Below are 24060 nucleotides of genomic sequence, written 5' to 3' on the forward strand. Positions count from 1 at the left end.
TTAGTTGTCTAATTTGCATCTCAAACATGACCGTGTACATTATTAGGATGCTGTAGACTTCAAGTAATAGAAAATCCTATTCAAAATAATTCACAAATAAGGAAGATATATCCTTACAAGTAACAAGATGCCTCAGTCTAGGGTTGGTTTAAATCTGTGGTTTAGTGACATCAGTCAAGACCCCAATTCTTTTCACCCTTCCGCTCTGCCAGCTTGAACATGTCTGTCTTGTCTTTTGGCCAGCACACGTTATAGATGCAAGATGGGTACCACAGTTCCATGCATCACATCCAGGCAAGGTGACATCTATCAGAAGGTGTTGATTCTCATTCTTATGCTTTTTAAGAGTTCAGAAACTGGTGGAGTGCAGTGGCTCATGCTGTAATCCCAGCACTTTGGGAGGCTGAGGCAGGAGGATCGCTTGAGGCAAGGAGTTTAAGACCAACCTGGGCAGACCAACACAGTAAGACCCCGTCTCTACCGAAAAAAAAAAAAATAGCCAGGCATGGTGGCATGTGCCAGCTACTCAGGAGGATGAGGTGGGAGGATTACTCGAACCTGGGAGGTCGAGGCTGAAGTGAGCCATGATCGTGCCACTATACTCCAGCCTGAGTGATGGAGCGAGACCGTGTCTCAAAAATAAAAAATTGTTGTATTTGGCAATCATGACTTATTTTTTGTGCGTAGGTCTTTCTTCTCAACCTAACTTTAAGCTTGTGAACGTGAGGGTCAATACAATGATTGTTTTAAATAATAAATATTTTCTCTTTATATTAGCCTCTTGGTACTTTGCATGTAGATAATAGTCAAAGCTTGTGAATGCATGAATAGAATGTAGGAATTGGACAGACAGTGCTTAGTGTGTAAACCCATGAGACCTATAAACTTCACATTTTAATTAGAAAAGAAAAAGGAATTTCTGCATTCAGGGAAAAAAGGAGACACGGGCTCCTTGTTTTTTATTTACCTCTAGATAAAAAATAAATCACTTGTTTGAGTAGCAACAGTTTTAGTAACAGAGTCCCATTACTTCTAAGAGTGATATACTGGATGTCTCGGGAAGACTCATAAAGCATAACTCAGTATATTTAGGGTAACAACTCAAACCCCAGTAATCAGTCTCTTCTCTGTGTTCAACTGTACCTCCCAAAAGGGAAGAAGGATCCATTGGATCAGTTTGCCAACCTCCAGTGTAGAAAACCTCTATTGAGTTAAATTTTGTTCTAAGTAAGCTACCTACAGAGTTGTTGGGCATTTTTGCCTTTAATTTTTTTTTTTTTTTTTAAGAGAGAGGGTATTGGTCTGTTGCCCGTGCTGGAAGGCAGCAGCATGATCAGCTCACTATAGCCTGGAGCTCTTGGGCTCCAGTGATCCTCCCATCTCAGCCTCTTGAATAGCTAAGATTGTAGGCATGCACCACCACACCTGGCTAAGTTTAAAAAATTTTTTGTAGAGATAGGGTCTCGCCATGTTGCCCAGGCTGATCTCAAACTCCCAACCTCAACTGATCCTCTCACCTCAGCTCCCAGTGCTGGGATTACAGGCATGAGCCACCATGCCTGGTGACCTTTAATTTTAACAAGTTATGTTAAAATTTAACAGTTGTGGCATTGTTACCAGATTTTATTTCACACAACCTGTGACTTATGTACTTAAAAAAACAAAAACAACAAGAAACACCATTAAGAAAAGTAGACTGGGGCTGGGCGTGGTGGCTCACGCCTATAATCCCAGCATTTTGGGAGCCTGAGGTGGGCTGGTCTCACACTCCTGACCTCGTGATCCAACGTGGTGAAACTCCATCTCTACTAAAAAAAATACAAAAACTAGCTGGGTGTGGTAGCGTGCGCCTGTAATCCCAGCAACTCAGGAGGTTGAGGCAGGAGAATCGCTTGAACTCAGGAGGCAGAGGTTGCAGAGAGCCGAGATTGCACCATCGTACTCCAGCCTGGGTGACAGAGTGAGACTCTGTCTCAAAAAAAAAAAAAAAAAAAAAAATGGCCGGGCACCGTGGCTCACACCTGTAATCTCAGCACTTTGGGAGGCTGAGGCAGGCAAATCACTTGAGGTCAGAGGTTCAAGACCAGCCTGGCCAACATGGTGAAACCCCGTCTCTAATAAAAATGCAAAAGTTAGCTGGGCATGGTGGTACATGCCCGTAATCCCAGCTACTTGTGAGGCTGAGGCAGGAGAATCACTTGAACCTGGGAGGTAGAGGTTGTAGTGAGCTGAGATCATGCCATTGCATTCCAACCTAGGCCTAGGTGACAGAGTAAGACTCTGTCTCAAAAAAAAAAAAAAAAAAAAAAAAAGGCTGGGTGCAGTGGCTCATGCCTGTAATCCCAGCACTCTGGGAGGCCGAGGCAGACAGATCATGAGGTCAGGGGTTCAAGACCAGCCTAGACAACATGGTGAAACCTCGTCTCTACTAAAAGTACAAAAATTAACTGGGCATGGTGGCGCGTGCCTGTAATCCCAGCTACTCAGAAGGTTGAGGCAGGAGAATTGCTTGAACCCAGGAGGTGGAGATTGCAGTGAGCCAAGATTGCGCCACTGCACTCTAGCCTGGGCGACAGAGGGAGATTCCGTATCAAAAAAAAAAAAAAAAAAGTAAAGGTATCAATAGATATGACAGGTGTTAGTCTTCATGGATTTATTCTACATCCTTTTCTGCATATTGCCTTAAATGCTTTCTGACTAAGGCAGAGGATTGTGAATAGAATCAACCAAGGAATGGTATTAAGTGTGCTCATGTCTCTATCTACCCTAAGAAAGTATGGTGGACTCTGTGTTGTGTTTAGAAAAACCTACCTATTGCATGGTTAAGGTTGTGGAGTCATTTTCATCAAGCATCATATTTATTTAAAGACTGTGGACTGTTTTCTTAACTCAAGAATCTCCAAACTGAGATTCATAAGCTAATTTTTGTGTTCAAAGAGTCAAATTGAAATTGTGTAACACTTTACAGTGTAACCAAAATATCATAACTGGCTGTTATATATATTTGATTAGTAACAAATAAAGGTATGACCTCAATGCAAATTCTTAGACACAGTTTTTTTTTAATAATAGGAGAGAACATGGTGGGGTAGGGTGGGGTAAGGGGTGTGTGATAACTCTTAATATTGAAAGGTTGGGAATTACCTGTGTGGCAATAGGTGACCAGATGAATTAGGTAACAGAATAGACACAGATAATCAACACAAACTTATAGAACATTAAATGTCAGTTGTGGAAGGGAATCCCTTAAGTTCATGGCTGAAAAAAACAGAGCTAGAAAGGTGGAATAACCTGCCCAGCAGTATGGAAGAGTTCCAAATAGAACCCATCCAGATCTGTTGACTCTCCACACTGTGGGTGTTATTTCCCACTCAGCCTCATTACATCACTGCTGTTAGGGCCCAGGTTGCAGTTTATGAGCTATCCAGTAAATTGATAATGTCATTTTATACAAAATATTGTAATTTATTTTCATATGATCTTATTACTTCAGATCACCTTTGAACTATTTATATCCAAATAGCCTATTTGATTTTATTATTGAAATATACATTTACTATAAAATTTATCATTTTAAAGCATACAAGTCTGCAGTTTTTAGTTTATTCACAAGATTGTGCAACCATCACCTATATCTAATTCCAGAACATTTTCATTGCCCCCAAAAGAAACTTGGAGCCCATCAGCAGTCGTTCCCCACTCCCAGCTCCTGTTAATGATGATTTGCTTTCTGTCTCTATTTGCTTATTCTGGCTGTTTCATATAAATAGAGTCATACAACTATGTAGCCTGTTATGTCTGGCTTCTTTCACTTAGCATAATGCTTTCGGGGTTTTTCCATCTTGTACCACGTATCAGTACTACATTCCTTTTTTTTTTTTTTTTTTTTTTCTTTTTCTTTTTGAGATCAAGTCTTGCTCTATCGCCCAGGCTGGAGTGCAGTGGCAAGATCTCAGTTCACTGCAACCTCTGCCTCCTGAGTTCAAGCAATTCTCCTGCTTCAGCCTCTCAAGTAGTTGGACCACAGGTGCATGCCAGCACTCCCAGCTAATTTTTTGTATTTTTGGTAGAGATGGGTTTTCACCATGTTGCCCACGCTGGTCTCGAACTCCTGAGCTCTAGCAATTTACCTGCCTTGGCGTCCTGTAGTTCTGGGATTACAGGCATAAGTCACCATGCCCGGCCATTTCTTCTTTTTGAGACAGGGTATCGCTCTGTCACCCAGACTGGAGTGTGGTGGAACGATCATGGCTCACTGCAGTCTCAGCCTCCCAGGCTCAAGCAATATTCCCACCTTAGCCTCCTGAGTGGCTAGGACTACAAATGTGCACCACCACACCCAGCTAATTTTTGAAAAACTTTTTGTAGAGACAAGTTCTTGCTATGTTGACCAAGCTGATTGCAAACTCCTGGGCTCAAGCGATCATCCCACCACAGCCTCCCAAAGTGCTGGGATTACAGGCATGAGCCACCACACCTGACTTCTTCATTCCTTTTTATAGCAGATAATATTCCATTGTATGATTATACATTTTGTTTATCCACTCATCAGTTGATGTATATTTGGATTGTTTTCACCTTTTGGCTATTATAAATAATACTTCTGTGAACATTTGTTTACAAGTTTTCATATGAACATATATTTTTGGTTCTCCTGTGTTTATACCTAGAACTGGAATTGCTGAGTCATATGTTAACTAATTTTTTAAGGAACTGCCAAACTGTTCTCCAGTGTACCATTTTATATTCCTACCAATAACATATGAGGCTTCCAATGTCTTCACATCCTCACCAACACTTGCTGTGTTGCAATTTTTTATTATAGCCATCCTAGTAGGTGTAAGTGGTATCTCATTGAGATTTTGATTTGCATTTCACTCATGACTAATAATGTTAAGCATCTTTTCCTTTACGCATTGGCCATTTGTATATCTTCTTTTCTTGTTTTTTTTTTTTTTTCTTTTTTGTTGAAACAGAGTCTCGCTGTGTTGCCCAGGCTGGAGTGTAGTGGCACGATCTTGGCTCACTGCAGGCTCCACCTCCCGGGCTCATGCCATTCTCCTGCCTTAGCCTCCCGAGTAGCTGGGACTACAGGCGCCTGCCGCCATACCGGCTAATTTTAAAAAAATTTTTTTTAGTAGAGACAGGGCTTTCACTGTGTTAGCCAGGATGGTCTCGATCTCCTGACCTTGTGATCCACCCGCCTTGGCCTCCCAAAGTGCCATGATTACAGGTGTGAGCCACCGCACCTGGTCCTTTTGTGTATCTTCTTTGGAGGAATGTCTTCATATCCTTGCCGTTTTAATTTTTTTTTTTTTGAGACGGAGTCTCGCTCTGTAGCCCAGGCTGGAGTGCAGTGGCCGGAACTCAACTCACTGCAAGCTCCGCCTCCCGGGTTTACACCATTCTCCTGTCTCAGCCTCCCGAATAGCTGGGACTACAGGCGACCGCCACCTCGCCCAGCTAGTTTTTTGTATTTTTTTTTAGTATTTTTTTTTAGTAGAGACGGGGTTTCACCGTGTTAGCCAGGATGGTCTCGATCTCCTGACCTCGTGATCCGCCCGTCTGGGCCTCCCAAAGTGCTGGGATTACAGGCTTGAGCCACCGTGCCTGGCCCCTTTCTGTTTTAATTTTTAAAATTATTTTATTTTGGCCAGGCACAGTGGCTCAAACCTGTAATCCCAGCACTTTGGGAGGCTGAGGCGGGTGGATCATGAGGTCAGGAGATCGAGACCATCCTGGCCAACACGGTGAAACCCCGTCTCTACTAAAAATACAAAATATTAGCCGGGCGTGGTGACAGGCGCCTGTAGTCCCAGCTGCTCGGGAGGCTGAGACAGGAGAATGGTGTGAACCCGGGAGGTGGAGCTTGCAGTGAGCCGAGATTGTGCCACTGCACTCAAGTCTGGGCGACAGAGTGAGACTCCATCTCAAAAAAAAAAAAAAAAAAAAAAATTATGTTATGTTATGTTATGTTATGTTATGTTATTTTCAGACAGGGTCTTCTTGCTCTCTTGCTCAGGCCGGAGTGCAGTGGTGCAGTTATAACTCACTATAGCTTCAACCGTCTGGGTTCAAATGATCCTCCTGCCTTAGCCTCCCAAAGTGCTAAGACTATAGGCATGAGTCTTGTTAATTCATTTCTGACCATAGATATGCTGGAGAAATTGGGAGAAAAGGGGGTAGGGAGAAGAAGGAAAGATGGTAGAGAAAAATTTAATTTACAAACTTTGTCTAAGTAAATATATGCTACAGGCTGGGTGCAGCGGCTCACACCTGTAATCTCAGCACTTTGGGAGTCCAAGGCAGGAGGATCACTTGAGGCCAGGAGTTTGAGACCAGCCTGGGCAACATAGCAAGACCTCTGTCTTCAAAAAAATTTAAATATATATCACAAGGAAAGGTATAATCTGCTCTGTGATGAGAGTTTTTAGCCTGGGGTTTTGGGATCCCTAGAGAATCCATGGATGGATTTCTGGAAATAGGCAGATCCCTTGAAATTGTTTGTAAAATTGTGTGTGTTCCTTTTGGGAGGGAGAGGATTTGTATATTTCAAAAGAATCAGAGAGGAAATATACAGGCTTATGGGAAGGAAAAGGCAGAAGGTATGTTAGCAATTTGTCTTTTTATGTTGGCTATGTTTTGCATACATTATGGTTTGGGTTAAAACTTCCTACCTGGTTTCAAATATTTTTGTTTTAGGCTGTTTATTTATACCTGTTGGTTTAACACTAGTTCAGTTAAGATGTTTTCAAAAGTGTTATATTTATTTATTCATTTATTTATTTATTTTGAGGCAGTGTTCCCAGGCTGGAGTGCAATGGTGCGATCTCAGCTCACTGCAACCTCAGTCTCCTGTGTTCAAGCAATTCTCCTGCCTCAGCCTCCCAAGTAGCTGGGATTACAGGTGCCAACCACCACGCCCAGCTGTTTTTGTATTTTCGGTAGAGACAGAGTTTTGCCACGTTGGCCACACTGGTCTTGAACTCCTGACCTCAGGTAATCCACCCACTTTGGCCTCCCAAAATGCTGGGATTACAGGTATGAACCACCATGCCTGCCTTTTATTTTATTTTATTTTTTGAGACGAAATCTCACTCTCACCCAGGATGGAGTACAGTGCTGCGATCTCAGCTCACTGCAATCTCCATCTCCCTGGTTAAACCGATTCTCCTGCCTCAGCCTCCCTAATAGCTGGGACTACAGGCATGCATTACCATGCATGGCTAGTTTTTGTACAAAATGTTAATTTTCGAAGTGTCAAAGAGTTTTTGTTAATGAGAAAACAGTAACACTCCATTGTCTTTTTGTAGGCCAAATGTATAAAATAAATTCCCAGCATTTTCTGATGTTATCCACAAATCTAAAATATTTGTGATTTTTATTTTTATAAGATACAGAATGTAATAAAGGCATTTCTGAGTTATTTTTCTAAATGAGTTTTAAATTCAGGTTCACAATGATCTAGTCAATTTGACACCTCTCTTAGTGGAGTATAGGTAGCCACAATGTGAACATCTGTACCTATAGTTATACCTGATAGATATACCTCAGCTCTAATTTGGGGTGTTACCTTTAGAAGTTTAAGAAAAGGCACATTCGGCTAGGCACGGTGGCTCACACCTGTAATCCCAGCACTTTGGGAGGCCGAGGTGGGTGGATCACCTGAGATCAGGAGTTAATTAGTGTTTGATTTCTTCTTTGACCCTGGGCGTGGTGGTTATTGGTGAAAGTTAAGATTGCTTCAGCTGACTTGTGTGATGACTAATGCACATTAGTTTGTATTATCTTATATGGAAATGTGGAAACTGTTGATGCTTGAAGGTAATTAGGTAGTACCTAGGAAGAGTGCGTCTCCCCTTTGTCCTCTTTCACTGGTTGCACTTGCACATTATTGAGGAAAACACAATGGCAGTCTTGTTTAAATGTGTGTGTAAAAAACTACAGTGAAATTTTATTTTTATGAAAGCTTTGTCTAAAACTGAAGGTGACAAGCATTTCTCAATTTCACTTCTTACAGAGAGTGGATTAGATGGACTGCTTAAAAATTGTTTGACATAGTACATTTTTATTAGATGAGACTGTAGTTCTGGTTTTTGACCATATAAAATACAGGCATCTGAGAACAGCTTGTAATGCTTATGCAAAATAAGGCCCAGTGATATATGACATTTGAGGTTTTTGTTTGTTGTGAAGATGACTGTTACAAGTTGACATTGGTAGCTTTTTGAGTGTATTTCAGGTCGATATTGTGAGCACCTTTGGAAATGAAGGACATTTATAAGTGTGCGTTGATACTGTGATAACAAAACCCTTTTCGATATAAATTTTGTTTCTATAACTTCTACTTTACATACAAAATTCAAAGTTGACAAGTTTATTTAGGTTTTACCCATTTGAAAGTTACCATTTTGTTGCAAGAAGATGAACTAAAAATATACTTTAAATTTTGAGTCTAGGCCGGGCGCGGTGGCTCAAGCCTGTAATCCCAGCACTTTGGGAGGCCGAGGCGGGCGGATCACAAGGTCAGGAGATCGAGACCACAGTGAAACCCCGTCTCTACTAAAAATACAAAAAATTAGCCGGGCGCGGTGGCGGGCGCCTGTAGTCCCAGCTACTCAGGAGGCTGAGGCAGGAGAATGGCGTGAACCCGGGAGGCGGAGCTTGCAGTGAGCCGAGATCGCGCCACTGCACTCCAGCCTGGGCAACAACGTGAGACTCCGTCTCAAAAAAAAAAAAAAAAAAAAATTTTGAGTCTTTAGTTTGTTAAAAGTGGTTACTGTGAAACCCAGACTACAGGTGAATCAATTTGAAAATCAGAATGTAACCTAACTTTCTAGACATTCTGAAGGAAGGTATGAGTTTCACTAGCTAAGGATAAAATTTACACCCTCAAACACGAGTCTGGAATTCTGTTATTTGCTTTGTATTGTAAAGGTATTTTGTTGTTCAAAAACCTAAGTACATCCTTTGAGACTGTTGTTTACCATTAACTCAGTAGGAGACAGTATGGTAAACTTGGACTAGGAGTTAGAAAAGCATAATTCAAACACTTGTCCCATCACTTACCAGCAATGACAATGGGAAAGTTGAGCCTCATCAGTAAAATGGGAGCAGCATTTGTGTTAGTCTGTTTGCACTGCTGTAAAGGAATACCTGAGGCTGGGTAATTTGTAAAGAAAAGTGGTTTACTTGGGCTCGTGGTTCTGTTAAGGGCCTCAGAAAGTGTACAATCATGGCAGAATGCAAAGGGGGACACAGGTGTATCACATGGTGAAAGAGCAAGCAAGAGATTGGGGGGAAGTGCCACTGTCTTAACCAGATCTCATGTAAACTCAGAGCAAGAAATAACTCATTCCCTCGAGGACGGCACCAGGCCATTCATGAGGGATCTGCCCCCATGACCCAAACACCTCCCACCAGGCCTCACCTCCAACATCGGGGATTACATTTCAACATGAAATTTGGAGAGGACAAAACATCCAAACCATATCAGCATTCCAAGTCATTGTAGGGTAATCATGCATAAGTAGGTTAAAAAAAAAAAAAAAAACCCACATGGTTTCATTCCTGTCATTTTCCTGTGGTGTTGCTTGTGTGCAACATTCTTACCTTCCCCCTTCTCCATCTGACTTCTGCTTGTCCTTCAAGACCAGCCGCAGCTTTATCTCATCTCTGAAACTTCCCATGACCTGTTCACCACCTCCCTTCACACACTGCCACTGTATGTTATGTGTATAGGTGAGTGTATTTATTTAGCAAATACTTATAATAGTGCTTACTGTTGCTAAGTATTCTCATAAGCATTTATACCAGTAATCCATGAGGTAGATACTACTACTATCTCCATTGTACATATACAGAAAATTAGACATAAAGAAGTTAAGTAACTTACTCAAGGTCGTGACCCACCTATGAGGTTTTAGAGCCAGATTTCTAATGCAGGCAGTCTGGTTTCAGAGTTTGTGCTCTTAACAGCTATACTGTGTTTTTACTTTTTAAAAAATTATGGGTGTGATGGCTCATGCCTGTAATTCCAACTCTTTGGGAGGCTGAGGCAGGCAGATTACTTGAGGCCAGGAGTTCGAGACCAGCCTGGATAACATGGTGAAACCCTATCTCTACTAAAAAAAAAAAAAAAAAAAGTATGTATTTAAAAGTAGACACAAAGTCTCGTTATGTTGCTCACATTAGTCTTGAACTCCCTTGCTTCAAGTGATCCTCCTGCCTCAGCCTCCCAAAGTGCTGAGATTACAGGCATGAGCCACTGTGCCTGATCTGCTGTGCTATATTTTCATGTCTGTCTCTCCAGGTACACCTTTGAGCACCTTGATGGTTCCAACTCCTACAATACCTAACACATAGTAGGCAATTCATAAACATTTAACAAATACATGATAAATATGCCTTATGTAGGCCAGGCACAGTGGCTCACGCTTGTAATCCCAGCACTTTGGGAGGCTGAGGCGGCGGATCACAAGATCAGGAGTTCGAGACCAGCCTGGCCAACACAGTGAAAGCCCGTCTCTACTAAAAGTACAAAAATTAGCTGGGCGTGGTGGCAGGGGCCTGTAATCCCAGCTACTAGGGAGGCTGAGGCAGGAGAATCACTTTGAAACTCAGGAGGCGGAGGTTGCAGTGAGCTGAGATTGTGCTACTGCACTCTAACCTGGGCAACAGAGCTAGACTCTGTCTCGGCGGGGAGGGGGAATATATATATATATATTCAGCTCCAGGTGCTCTAACCACATCCACAGTTCTTTTCTTACCATACTTCTTTTTTCTTTTTTTTTTTTTAAGAAAAAAAATGTTGCCCAGGCTGGTCTGCTGGACTCAAGCAATTTTCCCACAGTACCGAGATTACAGGCATGAGCCACTGCACCTGGCCCGTACTTCTTATGTTTGCTTCATAACTCTGCTTTATTAGTCCCATACTTCTTCCTTGATTTAATTTTGAATACAGATATTTCTGCTATACTGCCATATACGCTTTTCCAAAAAGTCCCCATTCTGCAAAATTGTGCACTAAAGTAAACAGGATTTACGGTGAAAATAGAGTTGAGGCAAACCACTCTAAATCTGTGGAACACCGTAGTCCTTGCACTAATAAAAACAAAAATAAATGTTACAACTCTTTTAGAATTTGTCTAGCAGGTTTTTTGGTCTTCGTGGAAAAAACCCCAAAAATAAAAAAAATTAAAATAAAATTAACCATAATAAAAACATATTAAATCTCCACTGGCATATATTTCCGTGTTTACAGACTTAATTCCTTGGGTGGTTGTTTCCTTCTCTGAGATTTTGGACCATGAGGACCTTTGCTTCCAATACAGACCAGTTTCATCAAAATAATTTTTTTTTGTTGTTTTCTTTTGAGACAGGGTCTCACTGTCACCCAGGCTGGAGTGCAGTGGCACAATCTTGGCTCACTACAGCCTCTGCCTCCTGGGTTCAAGCAGTTCTCGTGCCTCAGCCTCCCAAGTAGCTGGGACCACAGGTGTGCAGCACCATGCCTGGGTAATTTGTGTGTGTGTGTGTGTGTGTGTGTGTAGAGACGAGATTTCACCATGTTGCTCAGGCTGAAGGCCTCCCTTGTTTTATTGCACTTTGCTAACAAATTGAAGGTTTGTTGTAACCATCCATCGAGCAAGTCTGTCAGTGTCATTTTTCCAACATGCTCACTTTGTGTCTCTGTGTCTTATTTTTGTAATTCTCCCAATATTTAAAACATTTTCTTTGCTATCTGTTAATGGTGATCTGTGATAAGTGATCTTTGATGTTACTGTTATAATTGTTTTGGGGTGCTATAAACCATACTCATATAAGATGACACACTTCATTGATAAATATCATATGTGTTCTTACTGTTCCACAGACCAGCTGTTACCCCATCTCTCTCCCTCTCCTCAAGCCTTCCTATTCCCTGAGACACAACAATATTGAAATTAGACCAATTAATAACTCTACAGTGGCCTCTCAGTGTTCAAGTGAAAGGAAGAGTCACCCCTCTCTCATTTTAAATCAAAAGCTAGAGATGATAAAGCTTAGTGAGGAAGGCATGTCAAAAGCCAAGACAGGCCAAAACGTAGGCCTCTTGTGCCAAACTATCAAGTTGTGAATGCAAAGGAAAACTTTTTGAAGGAAATTTAAAAGTGCTACCCCAATGGGCCGGGCACGGTGGCTCACACCTATAATCCCAGCACTTTGGGAGGCCAAGGTGGGCAGACCACCTGAGGTCAGGAGTTCGGGACCACCCTAGCCAACATGTTAAAACCTAGTGTCTATTAAAAATACAAAAATTAGCCGGGCATGGTGGTGTGTGCCTGTAATCCCAGCTACTCGGTAGGCTGAGGGAGGAGAAATGCTTGAACCCGGGAGGTGGAGGTTGCAGTGAGCTGAGGTCATACCACTGTACTCCAGCCTGGGTGACAAAAGTGAAACTCCATCTCAAAAAAAAAAAAAGAAAAGTGCTATCCCAGTGAACACACGAATGATAAGAAAGTGAACCAGCTGGCTGGGTGTGGTGGCCCTCTCCTGTAATCCCAGCACTTTGGGAGTCCAAGGTGGGCGGATCAACCGAGGTCAGGAGTTCGAGACCAGCCTGGCCAACATAGTGAAACATCGTCTCTACTAAAAATACACAATTAGCCAGATGTGGTGTACACCTGTAATCCCAGCTACTTGGGAGGGTGAGGCAGGAGAATCGCTTGAACCCAGGAGGCGGAGGTTGCAGTAAGCTAAGATCACGCCACTGCACTCCCAGCCTGGGTGACAGGTGAGACTGTGTCTCACAAAAAAAAAAAAAAGTGAAACAGCCCTATTGCTGAGATGGAGAAGGTTTTAGTGGTTTGCATAGATCAAGCCAAACACAACATTCCTTTAAGCCAAAGCTAGAACAAGATCCTAACTGTTCAATTCTTTGAAGGCTGAGAAGTGAGGAAGCTACAGAAGAAAAGATGGAAGCCAGCAGAGAGGTTGGTTCATGAGGTTTGAGGAAATAAGCTATCTCCATAATGTAAAAGTGAAAGGTGAAGCAGCACGTGCTGATGTAGAAGCTCCAGCAAGTTATCCACATCTAAGATCATTTTCTGGTGTAGACAAAATAGCCTTATATTGAAAGAAGATGCCATCTAGGACTGTCATAGATAGAAGTGAATGCCTGGCTTCAAAAGATAGGCTGACTCTCTTGTTAGGGGCTAATGCAGCTGGTGACTTGAAGGTGAAGCCACTTTACTATTCTAAAAATCCAGAGGGCCTTATGAGTGATGCTGTATCTACTCAGCCTGTTTGTTAGAAATGAAACAATAAAGCCTGAATAACAGCACACCTGTTTACAGCATGGTTTACTGAATATTTTAAGCCCACTGTTGAGATCTACTGCTCAGAAAAAAAGATTCCCTTCAAAGTATTATGGCTCATTGACAGTGCACCTAGTTACCCAAGAGCTCTGATGGAGATGTACAAGGAGATGAATGTTGAATGTTGTTTTCATGCATGATAATTTAACATTCATTCTGTAGCCCATGGATCAATGAGTAATTTTTACCTCCTAGCTTTATTTATAAAATTGATTTTGTACTATAGCTGCCATAGATAGCGATTCCTCTGATGGGTCTGGGCAAAGTAATTTGAAAACCTTCTAGAAAGGATTCACCACTCTAGATACCATTAAGAACATTTGTGATTCATGGAAAGAGGTCAAAATATCAACACAAACAGGAGTTTAGAGGAGTCGATTCCAAGCCTCATGGACAACTTTGAGGGTTTCAACGCTTCAGTGGAGGAAGTCACTGCAAATGTGGTGGAAATAGCAAGAGAACTAGAATTAGAAGTGGAGCCTGAAGTGTGACTGAATTGCTGCCATCTTTTGATAAAACTCGAACAGATGGAATCTACTTCTTGAGATGGAATCTACTCCTGGTGAAGATGTCATGAACGTTATTGGAATGACAAAGGATTTAGAATATTCCATAAACTTAGTTGTCGAAGCAGTGGCTGGGTTTGAGAGGATTGACTCCAATTTTGAAAGAAGTTCTACTGTGGGCTAAGTGTTATCAAACAGCATCATATCCTACAGAGAAATCTTCTATGAAACGAAGAATAAGTCAATGCAGCAAATTTCATTGTTGTCTTATTTTAAGAAATTGCCACAGCCATTCCAGCCTTCAGCAACCACCACCCTGATCATGCAGCAGCCATCAACATTGAAGCAAGACCCTCCATTGGCAAAATGATTGATTCACTGAAGGATCAGATAATCGTTAACATTTTTTAACAATAAATTATTATTTTATTCTTTTTTTTTTTTTTTTTTTTTTTTGAGACAGAGTGTCGCTCTGTTGCACAGGCTGGAGTACAGTGGTGCAGTCTTGGCTCACTGCAAGCTCCGCCTCCCGGGTTCACATCATTCTCCTGCCTCAGCCTCCTGAGTAGCTGGGACTACAGGTGTCTGCCACCATGCCCAGCTAATTTTTTGTATTTTTAGTAGAGACCGAGTTTCACCGTGTTAGCCAGGGTGGTCTCGATCTCCTGACCTCATGATCCGCCCACCTCAGCCTCCCAAAGTGCTGGGATTACAGACGTGAGCCACCGCACCCGGCCACAATAAATTATTTTAAAATTAAAGCATGTACATTGTTTTTTAAGATACAAAGCTATTGCACACTTAATAGACTACAGTGTAATGTAAACATAACTTATATGCACAAGGAAACCAAAAAATTTGTGTGACTTGCTTTATTGAGGTATTTGCTTTATTGCGGCGGTCTGGAGCCGAACCGGCAATATCTCTGAGGTGTGACTGTTCTCTCAGCTTCATCAGGTATAAAGTGGAAAGAGTTTTATTCATGAAGTCACTGAATGAACCATTGCTTGCATTAAAGGAAGATACAGAAGTAGAGTGTTTAGCTTTTTTCTTGAGGTCTTCATGTATTGCTAAGGCTTGCTTTCTCTGTAATTTTGAGAAAGCTTGCTCCTGATCACTTCAGACATTTAACTTGAGAAAATCTCGTATAAACTAACATTGCTTCTGAGTTATTCTGCTATCATTTCCCTATTTACTAATAGCATTTGAATTAATTCACATTAGAGAAATATGCTTTGTAGCAGAACTCATCTTTAGTCTCTTTTAAAAAGCTATTTTATTGAGTACCATCTTAATCAGTGATTGTGAAAGCCAAATATTTGATTTGATCTTTGCCTCAAGACTGAATTCTATACAGGCTTTGTAGCTCAAAGATTTCAGTTTTACATTAAGCACTTGCCTCTTCCTCTGCAAATCCCTGACTTTCTGGATTTATTTTATTCTTGATTATAAATTGATCATTATTTTCTGCATTCATCCTTTTCATGTGATAATTTGTTAAATACAACTAACAGTGTTACAATACAACACACTTGTAATAGTCCATTTTCCCACTAGAGCTGTTAGCTCTTGTGGTATATTATCTACCTTCTGGGATAGCTGATAATTTCACTGATCATTTCACCACTGTATAATATAAGTTGCTGATCTTTTAGCCTCCAATAACGTTCCTTGCCTCCTTCCACCCAGCTCCTAAGGCTTTGTCATATATTTTAGGCTTTTTGGTAAGGCAGCACCCTACTTCTGGTGTCTACTCGTAGCAGCTTGGATAAGCCAAATTGTGCTGTGGTAATAAACAATGCAAGATCTCAGTGGCTTTAAAAACACTGTGTGGCTGGGCGCGGTGGCTCACGCCTGTAATTCTAGCACTTTGGGAGGTCGAGGCGGGTGAATCACCTGTGGTCAGGGGTTCAAGACCAGCCTGACCAACATGGTGAAACCCTGTCTCTACTAAAAATACAAAAAAGCTGGGCGTAGTGGTGGGTGTCTGTAGTCCCAGCTATTCAGGAGTCTGAGACAGGAGAATCGCTTGAACCCGGGAGGCAGAGGTTGCAGTGAGCCGAGCCTGGGTGACAGAGTGAGACTCTGTCTCAAAACAAAACAAAACAAAACAAAAACACCAAGAAAATACACTGCGTCTATCCAGTAGGTCGTCTTAGTTGTTAGGGGACCAGAGAGAGAGCAATCATCACCTGAAAGATTGCTAGCCACTGTGCCAGAAGGAAAAGAGATCTGAAGGATTTCATATTGGTTAGTAAGTGCCCTGCCTCTCCCTGTCACTTCTCATAATATGCTGACCAGAAGTAGTCACAAGACCCCATCCAACTACAGGGAATAGGAGTTGTGGGCGTGGTTTAAAAAGTGTAGCCTAGGCTGGGTGCAGTGGCTCACACGTGTAATCCCAGCACTTTGGGAGGCTGAGGTAGGAGAATTGCTTGAACCCGGGAGGTGGAGTTTGCAGTGAGCTGAGATTGTGCCACTGCACTCTAGCCTGGGTGACAGAGCAAGACTCTGTCTCAAAAAAAAAAAAAAAAAAAAAAAAATTAGCTGGCCATGGTGGTGTGTATAGCCCCAGCTACTCCAGAGGCTGAGACAGGAGAATTGCTTGAACCCAGGAGGCGTAGTTGCAGTAAGCCGAGATTGCACCATGCATTCCAGCTTGGGCGACAGAGCAAGACTCCGTCTCCAAAAAAAAAAAAAAAGGTGTAGCCTACCATGTGCCCAGAAAGCTGAGAGTCAGAAATATTTGGAAAATGAATTAATGATTACTCTTTATTTTTTTTCTTTGTCTTTCTGGTTTTTGTTTAACTTCTAGCTTTTGCTAGCTAATTGAATTTTAAATCACTCCTCCCTTACTTAATTTGAGATAATTAATATGAGTTTATTTAAATGATACTCATAGTAGTTCACATTATTTCCATGGGTGAGAAGTTTTGGCACATGTAGAATAAGGTTGCTAAGATTTTCCTACTTAAAATATGAGGGATGAAACTGGTACAAAAAGATAGGCAGTTAAAAGAATAGTTGAGTTTAAATTATTTCAAGGTGTCATTTGTCATAGTAGAAATAGACCATGAGCTTTGGAGTCAGGCAGGCCTGTAGTCAAATACTACGTCTGTCATTTGATAGACTTGTGATCTTAGACAAATTATGTTGCCTCTCTGAGCCACAATTTTACCATTTATAAGTACAAGAAAGTATGAAGGTATCTATTCAGATGTCAGGTAAAACATGGTAGCACTTATTACCACAAATTCCTGAAATTCCATTAAAGCTAAAGTAAAATAATTTTTTTTAAAAAAGAATAAATTCACAAGGAAAAAGAAAATGGAAGAGAAGACAAAGGACTAGTGTAGGAGTGATAGAAATAATTGTGAACTACTCATAGTCATAATATTAGTCATAAATACTGATTTTTTTCGAAGTTGTGATATAACTATATTGGGAACATGAGGGAAGAGTTGGGAACAATAAGGTAAAAAAACTAGAGAGCCAGGCGCGGTGGCTCACGCCTGTAATCCCAGCACTTTGGGAGGCTGAGGTGGGCGGATCACGAGGTCAGGAGATCAAGACCATCCTGGCTAACACGTGAAACCCCATGTCTACTAAAAATACAAAAAATTAGCTGGGGGTGGTGGCAGGCGCCTATAGTCCCAGCTACTCGGGAGGCTGAGGCAGGAGAATGGCGTGAACCTGGGAAGCAGAGCTTGCAGTGAGCCGAGATCACGCCACTGCACTCCAGCCTGGGTGACTGAGCGAGACTCTGGCTCAAAAAAAAGGAAAACTAGAGAGAGACAAGGTAATATCTGAAATTGAAATAAAAAGTCCAGAAACAGAAAATTATGTAGAAATATGGAATTAAATGGAGAGAGGGGCAGCTAAAACAGCCTTATTGCCTCCAGGGAATGGGACTGAGATAAATTGGAGTACGGCCAATACATTTGAATTGTGAAACTATGAATTTTTAAAATGATTATTTTGATAAAAATTGAATTTAAAAACCAGTCCCACCAGCCTGGGTAACATAGGGAGACCCCATCTCTAAAAATTTTTTTTTTAATTAGCTGGGTGTGGTGGCACATGCCTGTGGTCCTAGCTGTTTAGGAGGCTGAGGTGGAAGGATCACTTGAGCCCAGAAGGTTAAGGCTGCAGTGAGCCATGATTGCACCACTGGACTCCAGCCTGGGCAACGGAGTGAGACCCTGTCTTCCCCCCCGCCCTTCCAGATGGAATCTAGCTCTGTTGCCAGGCTGGAGTGCAGTGGCACGATCTCAGCTCACTACAATCTCCACCTCCCAGGTTCAAGCGATTCTCCTGCCTCAGCCTCCTGAGTAGCTGGGATTACAGGCACGCGCCGCTATGCTCAGCTAATTTTTGGATTTTCAGTGGAAACGGGGTTTCACCATGTTGACCAGGATGGTCTTGATCTCCTGACCTCGTGATCCGACTACCTCGGCCTCCCAAAGTGCCAGGATTACAGGCATGAGCCACAGCACCTGGCCCGAGACCCGGTCTTAAAAAAGAAATCAACCCCACAGTTTTGTGGTGGATATTAAATAATGAACAATAAAAACTATTATAGTGCCTATGTCCATAGCAGGCATTTAATAAACACTAATTTCCAGCCAGGCGTGGTGGCTCACGCCTGTAATCCCAGCACTTTGGGAGGCTGAGGCGGGCGGATCACAAGGTCAGGAGATCGAGACCACAGTGAAACCCCTTCTCTACTAAAAATACAAAAAATTAGCCGGGCGCGGTGTCGAACGCCTGTAGTCCCAGCTACTCAGGAGGCTGAGGCAGGAGAATGGCATGAACCCGGGAGGCGGAGCTTGCAGTGAGCCGAGATCACACCACTGCACTCCAGCCTGGGCGACAGAGCAAGAATCCGTCTCAAAAAAAAAATAAATAAAAATAAATAATTTCCTTCCTTTTGTCAATTGTTGTTTACAGTGATATTCATACGACTCAGAGGATAGGTGGGTTGGCTAAATAGCAATGTGAGTATGTCACTAAGCAAATTATATGCCCTTCTAAGCTTTTTAAAAATTAATATTGGATGGTTTTATTTTTCTTGGAACCATATCAACTTGATGGGTATGGTTTCTTAGAATTTAGACTCCTGTGCAACTGACACATAAAAAAATCACCCACTTACTGAGTGGGTGAAGTGAGCTATGCACAGAACAAATGTTAAAATATTTGACAACTTTGAAATTACTCCAATAAACCTGAAAACAATTATATTTATACCTAGATTATAAAGTATTTAAGGCCAAGGACATTTTTCTTCTCTTCTATAGTTATGTCAATTAGCTATTTTATTTCCAGGGACCACAGTGCCTACCCCACTACCACCTTTGTTCTGTGAGCTCTCACTGTGGTGGACATGTGATTGATGTTGAAAGAAAGTCAGCCAATATAAAGCTGTTGTGTGTTTCATGCCCAACACATTGTAAACTAGACTGTAAAGGTCTTGTGGATAGAGACCATATGTTTTGCCATATCAGCATATTCCGTAGTATCTAGGAAAATGAATGCTGTGCAATATTATTTTATTCATCAAATATATACTGTATGCTAGATACTGTGCTAAGCTCTGAGGATATCTCAGTGAACTGGACAGATGTGGCTTTTGCTGTTGTAAAATTTATAGTCTAACAGAAAATGTTTATGAATTCCTGTAATCAAAATAATGGCCCATACTGAAACATTTAAGCAGTTAAAAGCATTGTGTATGTAAAGAGTTTAATAATTTTGGCCGGGTGTGGTGGTTCATGCTTGTAATCCCAGCACTTTGGGAGCCCGAGGTGGGTGGATCACGAGGTCAGGAGTTCAAGACCAGCCTGGCCAAGATGGTGAAACCCCGTCTGTACTAAAAATACAAAAATTAGCCCAGCGTGGTGGCAGCTGCCTGTAATCCCAACTACTTAGGAGGCTAAGGCAGGGAAATCGCTTGAACCCGGGCAGCAGAGGTTGCAGTAAGCCAAGACTGCACTACTGTACTACTGCACTCCAGCCTGGGTGACAGAGTGAGACTCCATCTCTAAATAATAATAATATTTAATAATTATTATTATTTAAGCTATGTTTCTTGTGATTTAAATTCATGCTATAAAAAGGAAATAGTGGTATTATCTGATGTTTTTTCCTCTTTGCTTTTCTTTGTAGATAAGATGCTCCCAAGTCCCTTGCAGCTCTCTTCAGAAGAAAAATCACTAGTGCTCTGCTCTTGCCGTAATACCAAACCTTTTTGACTCATGCTTTGGTGCTGCAACACTGGAAGAATTGCACACAATTTCCAGGAATATCTTTTTTTCATTTGAGTGATTCTTTGTGGATGAAAAAAGATTTGAGTCTTAATAATTACCTTGTTTTAAAGCTATTTTCTTTATAGTCTGAACTGCTTAATAAATTGGGCCACTTACCAATGAGCCACACAGCCAGTTCTTGTCAGGAACTGGTTGAAAACTGTGCTGTGCATGTAGCAGGAATGGCACAAGAAGATAGCCGTCGTGGTCAAGTGCCATCTTCCTTTTATCATGGTGCCAACCAAGAACTTGACCTGTCCACCAAAGTGTACAAAAGGGAGTCAGGAAGTCCTTATTCTGTGTTAGTGGACACCAAGATGAGCAAGCCACATCTCCATGAAACAGAAGAACAGCCGTATTTCAGGGAGACAAGAGCAGTGTCTGACGTGCATGCTGTTAAGGAAGACCGGGAGAATTCTGATGACACAGAAGAGGAAGAGGAAGAAGTCTCTTACAAAAGGGAGCAGATCATAGTGGAGGTAAACCTTAATAATCAAACATTAAATGTGTCTAAAGGGGAAAAGGGTGTCTCTTCTCAGTCCAAAGAGACTCCTGTTCTTAAGACAAGCAGTGAGGAGGAAGAGGAAGAGAGTGAGGAAGAGGCCACAGATGACAGCAATGACTATGGAGAGAATGAAAAGCAGAAGAAAAAGGAGAAGATAGTAGAGAAAGTCAGCGTTACACAAAGGAGAACCAGGAGAGCTGCCTCTGTTGCCGCAGCTACCACTTCCCCTACTCCCAGAACTACAAGAGGTCGTAGGAAGAGTGTAGAGCCACCTAAGCGTAAGAAGCGGGCCACAAAGGAGCCCAAAGCACCAGTCCAGAAAGCTAAGTGTGAAGAGAAAGAGACTCTGACCTGTGAGAAGTGCCCCAGGGTATTTAACACTCGCTGGTACCTGGAGAAGCACATGAACGTTACTCACAGGCGCATGCAGATTTGTGATAAATGTGGCAAGAAGTTTGTCCTGGAAAGTGAGCTGTCCCTTCACCAGCAAACAGACTGTGAAAAAAACATTCAGGTAGGTTTCATCACCGAGAGGGCAAACTTTTCAGGATAAAACCTGGCTGTTCAGATTCATCTGGTATCCGCCCAAGAGAATAAATACAATAGAGGCTGAAGGGACAGATTTCACCAATTTATCATTTGAAAAGCTCCTGCTTTGGTCTTTTCTAAACCAAGGCTTTTATTTCGAAAGCATTAAATTTGACGCTGGACTAGTGGGAACCCAGGCACACTGGAAGGGGGATCTGTTATAGTTGATTGACCAGGAGGTTAAAATCAACACCAACTTTGCACTGAGATTCACTGTTGTAGGACATGTAATAGAATTCATTCTGGCATCTTCTCTGTGGAGGTAGGAGTTACTGATTAAAGGTTAGGAGTAGAGAAAGGTCCCTTTCTGGGTTTATAATGATGCCAGATTCTAGTACAGCTGATGGGGACAAAAACCATCATGACTCAGACCGGTGGAAATGGAAGATCTTCAGCAGTGAGTTTGCTTTTACCATTGGAGAGATGACAACACTAAATTTGCCAAGAGGCTGAGCCCATGGGAATATGCAAACTTTAAGCAGAGGCTGAGCTGGTTGAAAATGTTGCCCACCTGGCACTAGGTTTACATAATGCCACTGTACAGTATTGTTAAGGTAACAAAATAATGGTATTCAAACCAGGTTGGTGTCGTGAAAGGACTATATTGTGATAGGTTAAAGAGGTATGCTAATTATATTATGTCAAATGGATTGCAGTTATATTGGTTTGCACATGTGAATGCATATTAATGAATATAAGAGGTAAGTCTATTCATGTCTCCATAAGATATGTAACAGAAATATTTTGTACCATATTTAAGCTAAACTTATAAAGGATAAATTGTGTTGGTTTGTTTTGTTTTTTGGTGTGCTTCTAATATTGGTAGTTACTTTTTAAGTTTCACTTTTCTTTCATTGCTTTTAATCAACAACTGAGATCATTGCTCTACTTTAAAGAGTTTTAAAAAATGGAAATTGCATTTGCTAAAAATTCACCGCTTTTGATTCATCAGTTGTGACTTGATCTCCGACACGCTGGGTAAATAAAAGAAGACTGAGTCATGGAGCCCATATCCTCCGGTAACTGCCAGTGTCCTGGCTTGGATAGGAGTTGTCTGCAACACTTCAGGCCAAAGGGAGTGTGGTGCACTGCTGCGCGCTAGGGAGTGTGGTGCCCTGCTGTACACTAGGGAGTGTGGTGCCCTGCTGTGTGCTAGGGAGTGTGGCGCACTGCTGCACTCTAGGGGTCAAACTTGGATTCTGTAATGATCTGTTACTGAAAGTGTTCTTGATCTTTATATATAGGTTTTGTGGGGTGTTTTTTTTTTTAAACTTAAATCTGTTTAAGTTACAGAAAAGAAAACATTTAATAAATACTTTTTGTGTGTGACTTTCCTCACGATTCTTCATGATACTACTTTTAAATTTGTGTTTTAAGTTTTGTGGATTCTGCTAAATGAACTTCATTCAAATTCCTAAAGAACACTGTACTTTGTTCTTACGTATAGATCCTAATAATTCTGATGACCTGGTAACAAGTAAAAACTAAAACCCCAGGCTGGGCATGGTGGCTCACACCTGTAATCCTAGCACTTTGGGAGGCCAAGACGGGTGGATCACCTGAGGTCAGGAGTTCGAGACCAGCCTTACCAACATGGAGAAACCCCGTCTCTATTAAAAATACAAAATTAGCCAGGCGTGGTGGCGCATGCCTGTAATCCCAGCTACTCGGGAGGCTGAGGCAGGAGAATCGCTTGAACCTGGGAGGCAAAGGTTGCAATGAGCCGAGATCGCACCACTGCATTCCATCCTGGGTGACAGAGCGAGACTGTGTCTCCAAAAAAAAAAAAAAAAAAAAAGAAACTAAAACCCTGCCCTAAGGCTGGGTGCAGTGGCTCACGCCTGTAGTCTCAGCACTTTGGGAGGGTTGCCTGAGCCCAGGAGATTGATCCTGCAGTAAGCCATGATAGCACCACTACATTCCAGCCTGAGCAGCAGAGTGAGACTGTCTAAACAACAACAACAAAAAACCTGCCCTACAAAATGTCTGATAGTAGTAGTCTGTCCTTTTCTAGAGCATTTTCCAACCAGAGGTTTATATTTTAACTCTTAGAGTTCTTGTTTCCTGAAGTGACAATGATGTTTAGAGAGATCTTTATTTACAGTGAATTATTTACATGTTCCCCCATAAGTGTCCAAAAGCCTAATGATTACCAACAGCTTTCTAGTATTGTTTTGCTTTAACTAGAAATACTCTGATACACATGATGCCTAATATTACAGGCTATTAATGATTCATGATACAAGAAGCTAGGCAGTGTAGCATGTGTTTTCTACAGATTCTTGCAAGAGAGCTCTGGAACTGGTCTGTAAGGGAAAAGGGATAGACTTTAGTTAATTAAAGTTTAGACCAAAAAAAACTTTTTAAAAATTTTTTAAGAGTGAGGCTGGGTGCAATAGTTCACACCTGTAATCTCAGCACTTTGGGAGGCCGAGGCAGGCAGATCACCAGGTCAGGAGTTTGAGACCAGCCTGGCCAACATTGTGAAACCTCGTCTCTACTAAAAATACAAAAATTAGCCAGGCATGGTGGCACTGGCTACTCGGGAGGCTGAGGCAAGAGAATCGCTTGAACCTGGGAGGTGGAGGTTGTGGTGAGCCGAGATCACGCCACTGCACTCCAACCTGGGTGACAGAGTGAGACTCCATCTCAAAATAATAATAATAATTTAAAAAGAGAGAGTGATACTAAGAGTTTAGAGGGTATATTCTGCCAGAGGGAAGTGTTTGAAATTGTAAATTAGATTTGGGGAAATATAATAACATTTCAATTATTCATGTTAATAAATGCTCCAA

At 41.7% G+C, this 24060-nt stretch overlaps 1 protein-coding gene and 1 non-coding gene across 6 annotated transcripts in view; both read left to right on the forward strand.

Annotated features, from left to right (window-relative positions):
* The window catches only part of LOC105472429 (zinc finger protein 652), a 73327-nt gene that overhangs the window by 24422 nt on the left and 24845 nt on the right, over nt 1–24060 (forward strand). For all 5 annotated transcript variants that reach the window (XR_011615771.1, XM_071082980.1, XM_071082979.1 and 2 more), the window contains one exon: nt 20033–21191. Coding sequence is in view for 4 of the 5 variants with exons in the window: in XM_071082980.1 (XP_070939081.1) it covers nt 20292–21191 (900 nt within the window). In the remaining variant the exon portion in view is untranslated. The remainder of the gene's footprint in view (nt 1–20032; nt 21192–24060) is intronic.
* On the forward strand, nt 11121–11183 carry LOC112424994 (U7 small nuclear RNA). Its single transcript, XR_003015965.1, has one exon. It is a non-coding gene; the product is annotated as a U7 small nuclear RNA (small nuclear RNA).

Source organism: Macaca nemestrina, chromosome 17, assembly GCF_043159975.1.
Source record: "Macaca nemestrina isolate mMacNem1 chromosome 17, mMacNem.hap1, whole genome shotgun sequence".
Classification (NCBI taxonomy): domain Eukaryota; kingdom Metazoa; phylum Chordata; class Mammalia; order Primates; family Cercopithecidae; genus Macaca; species Macaca nemestrina.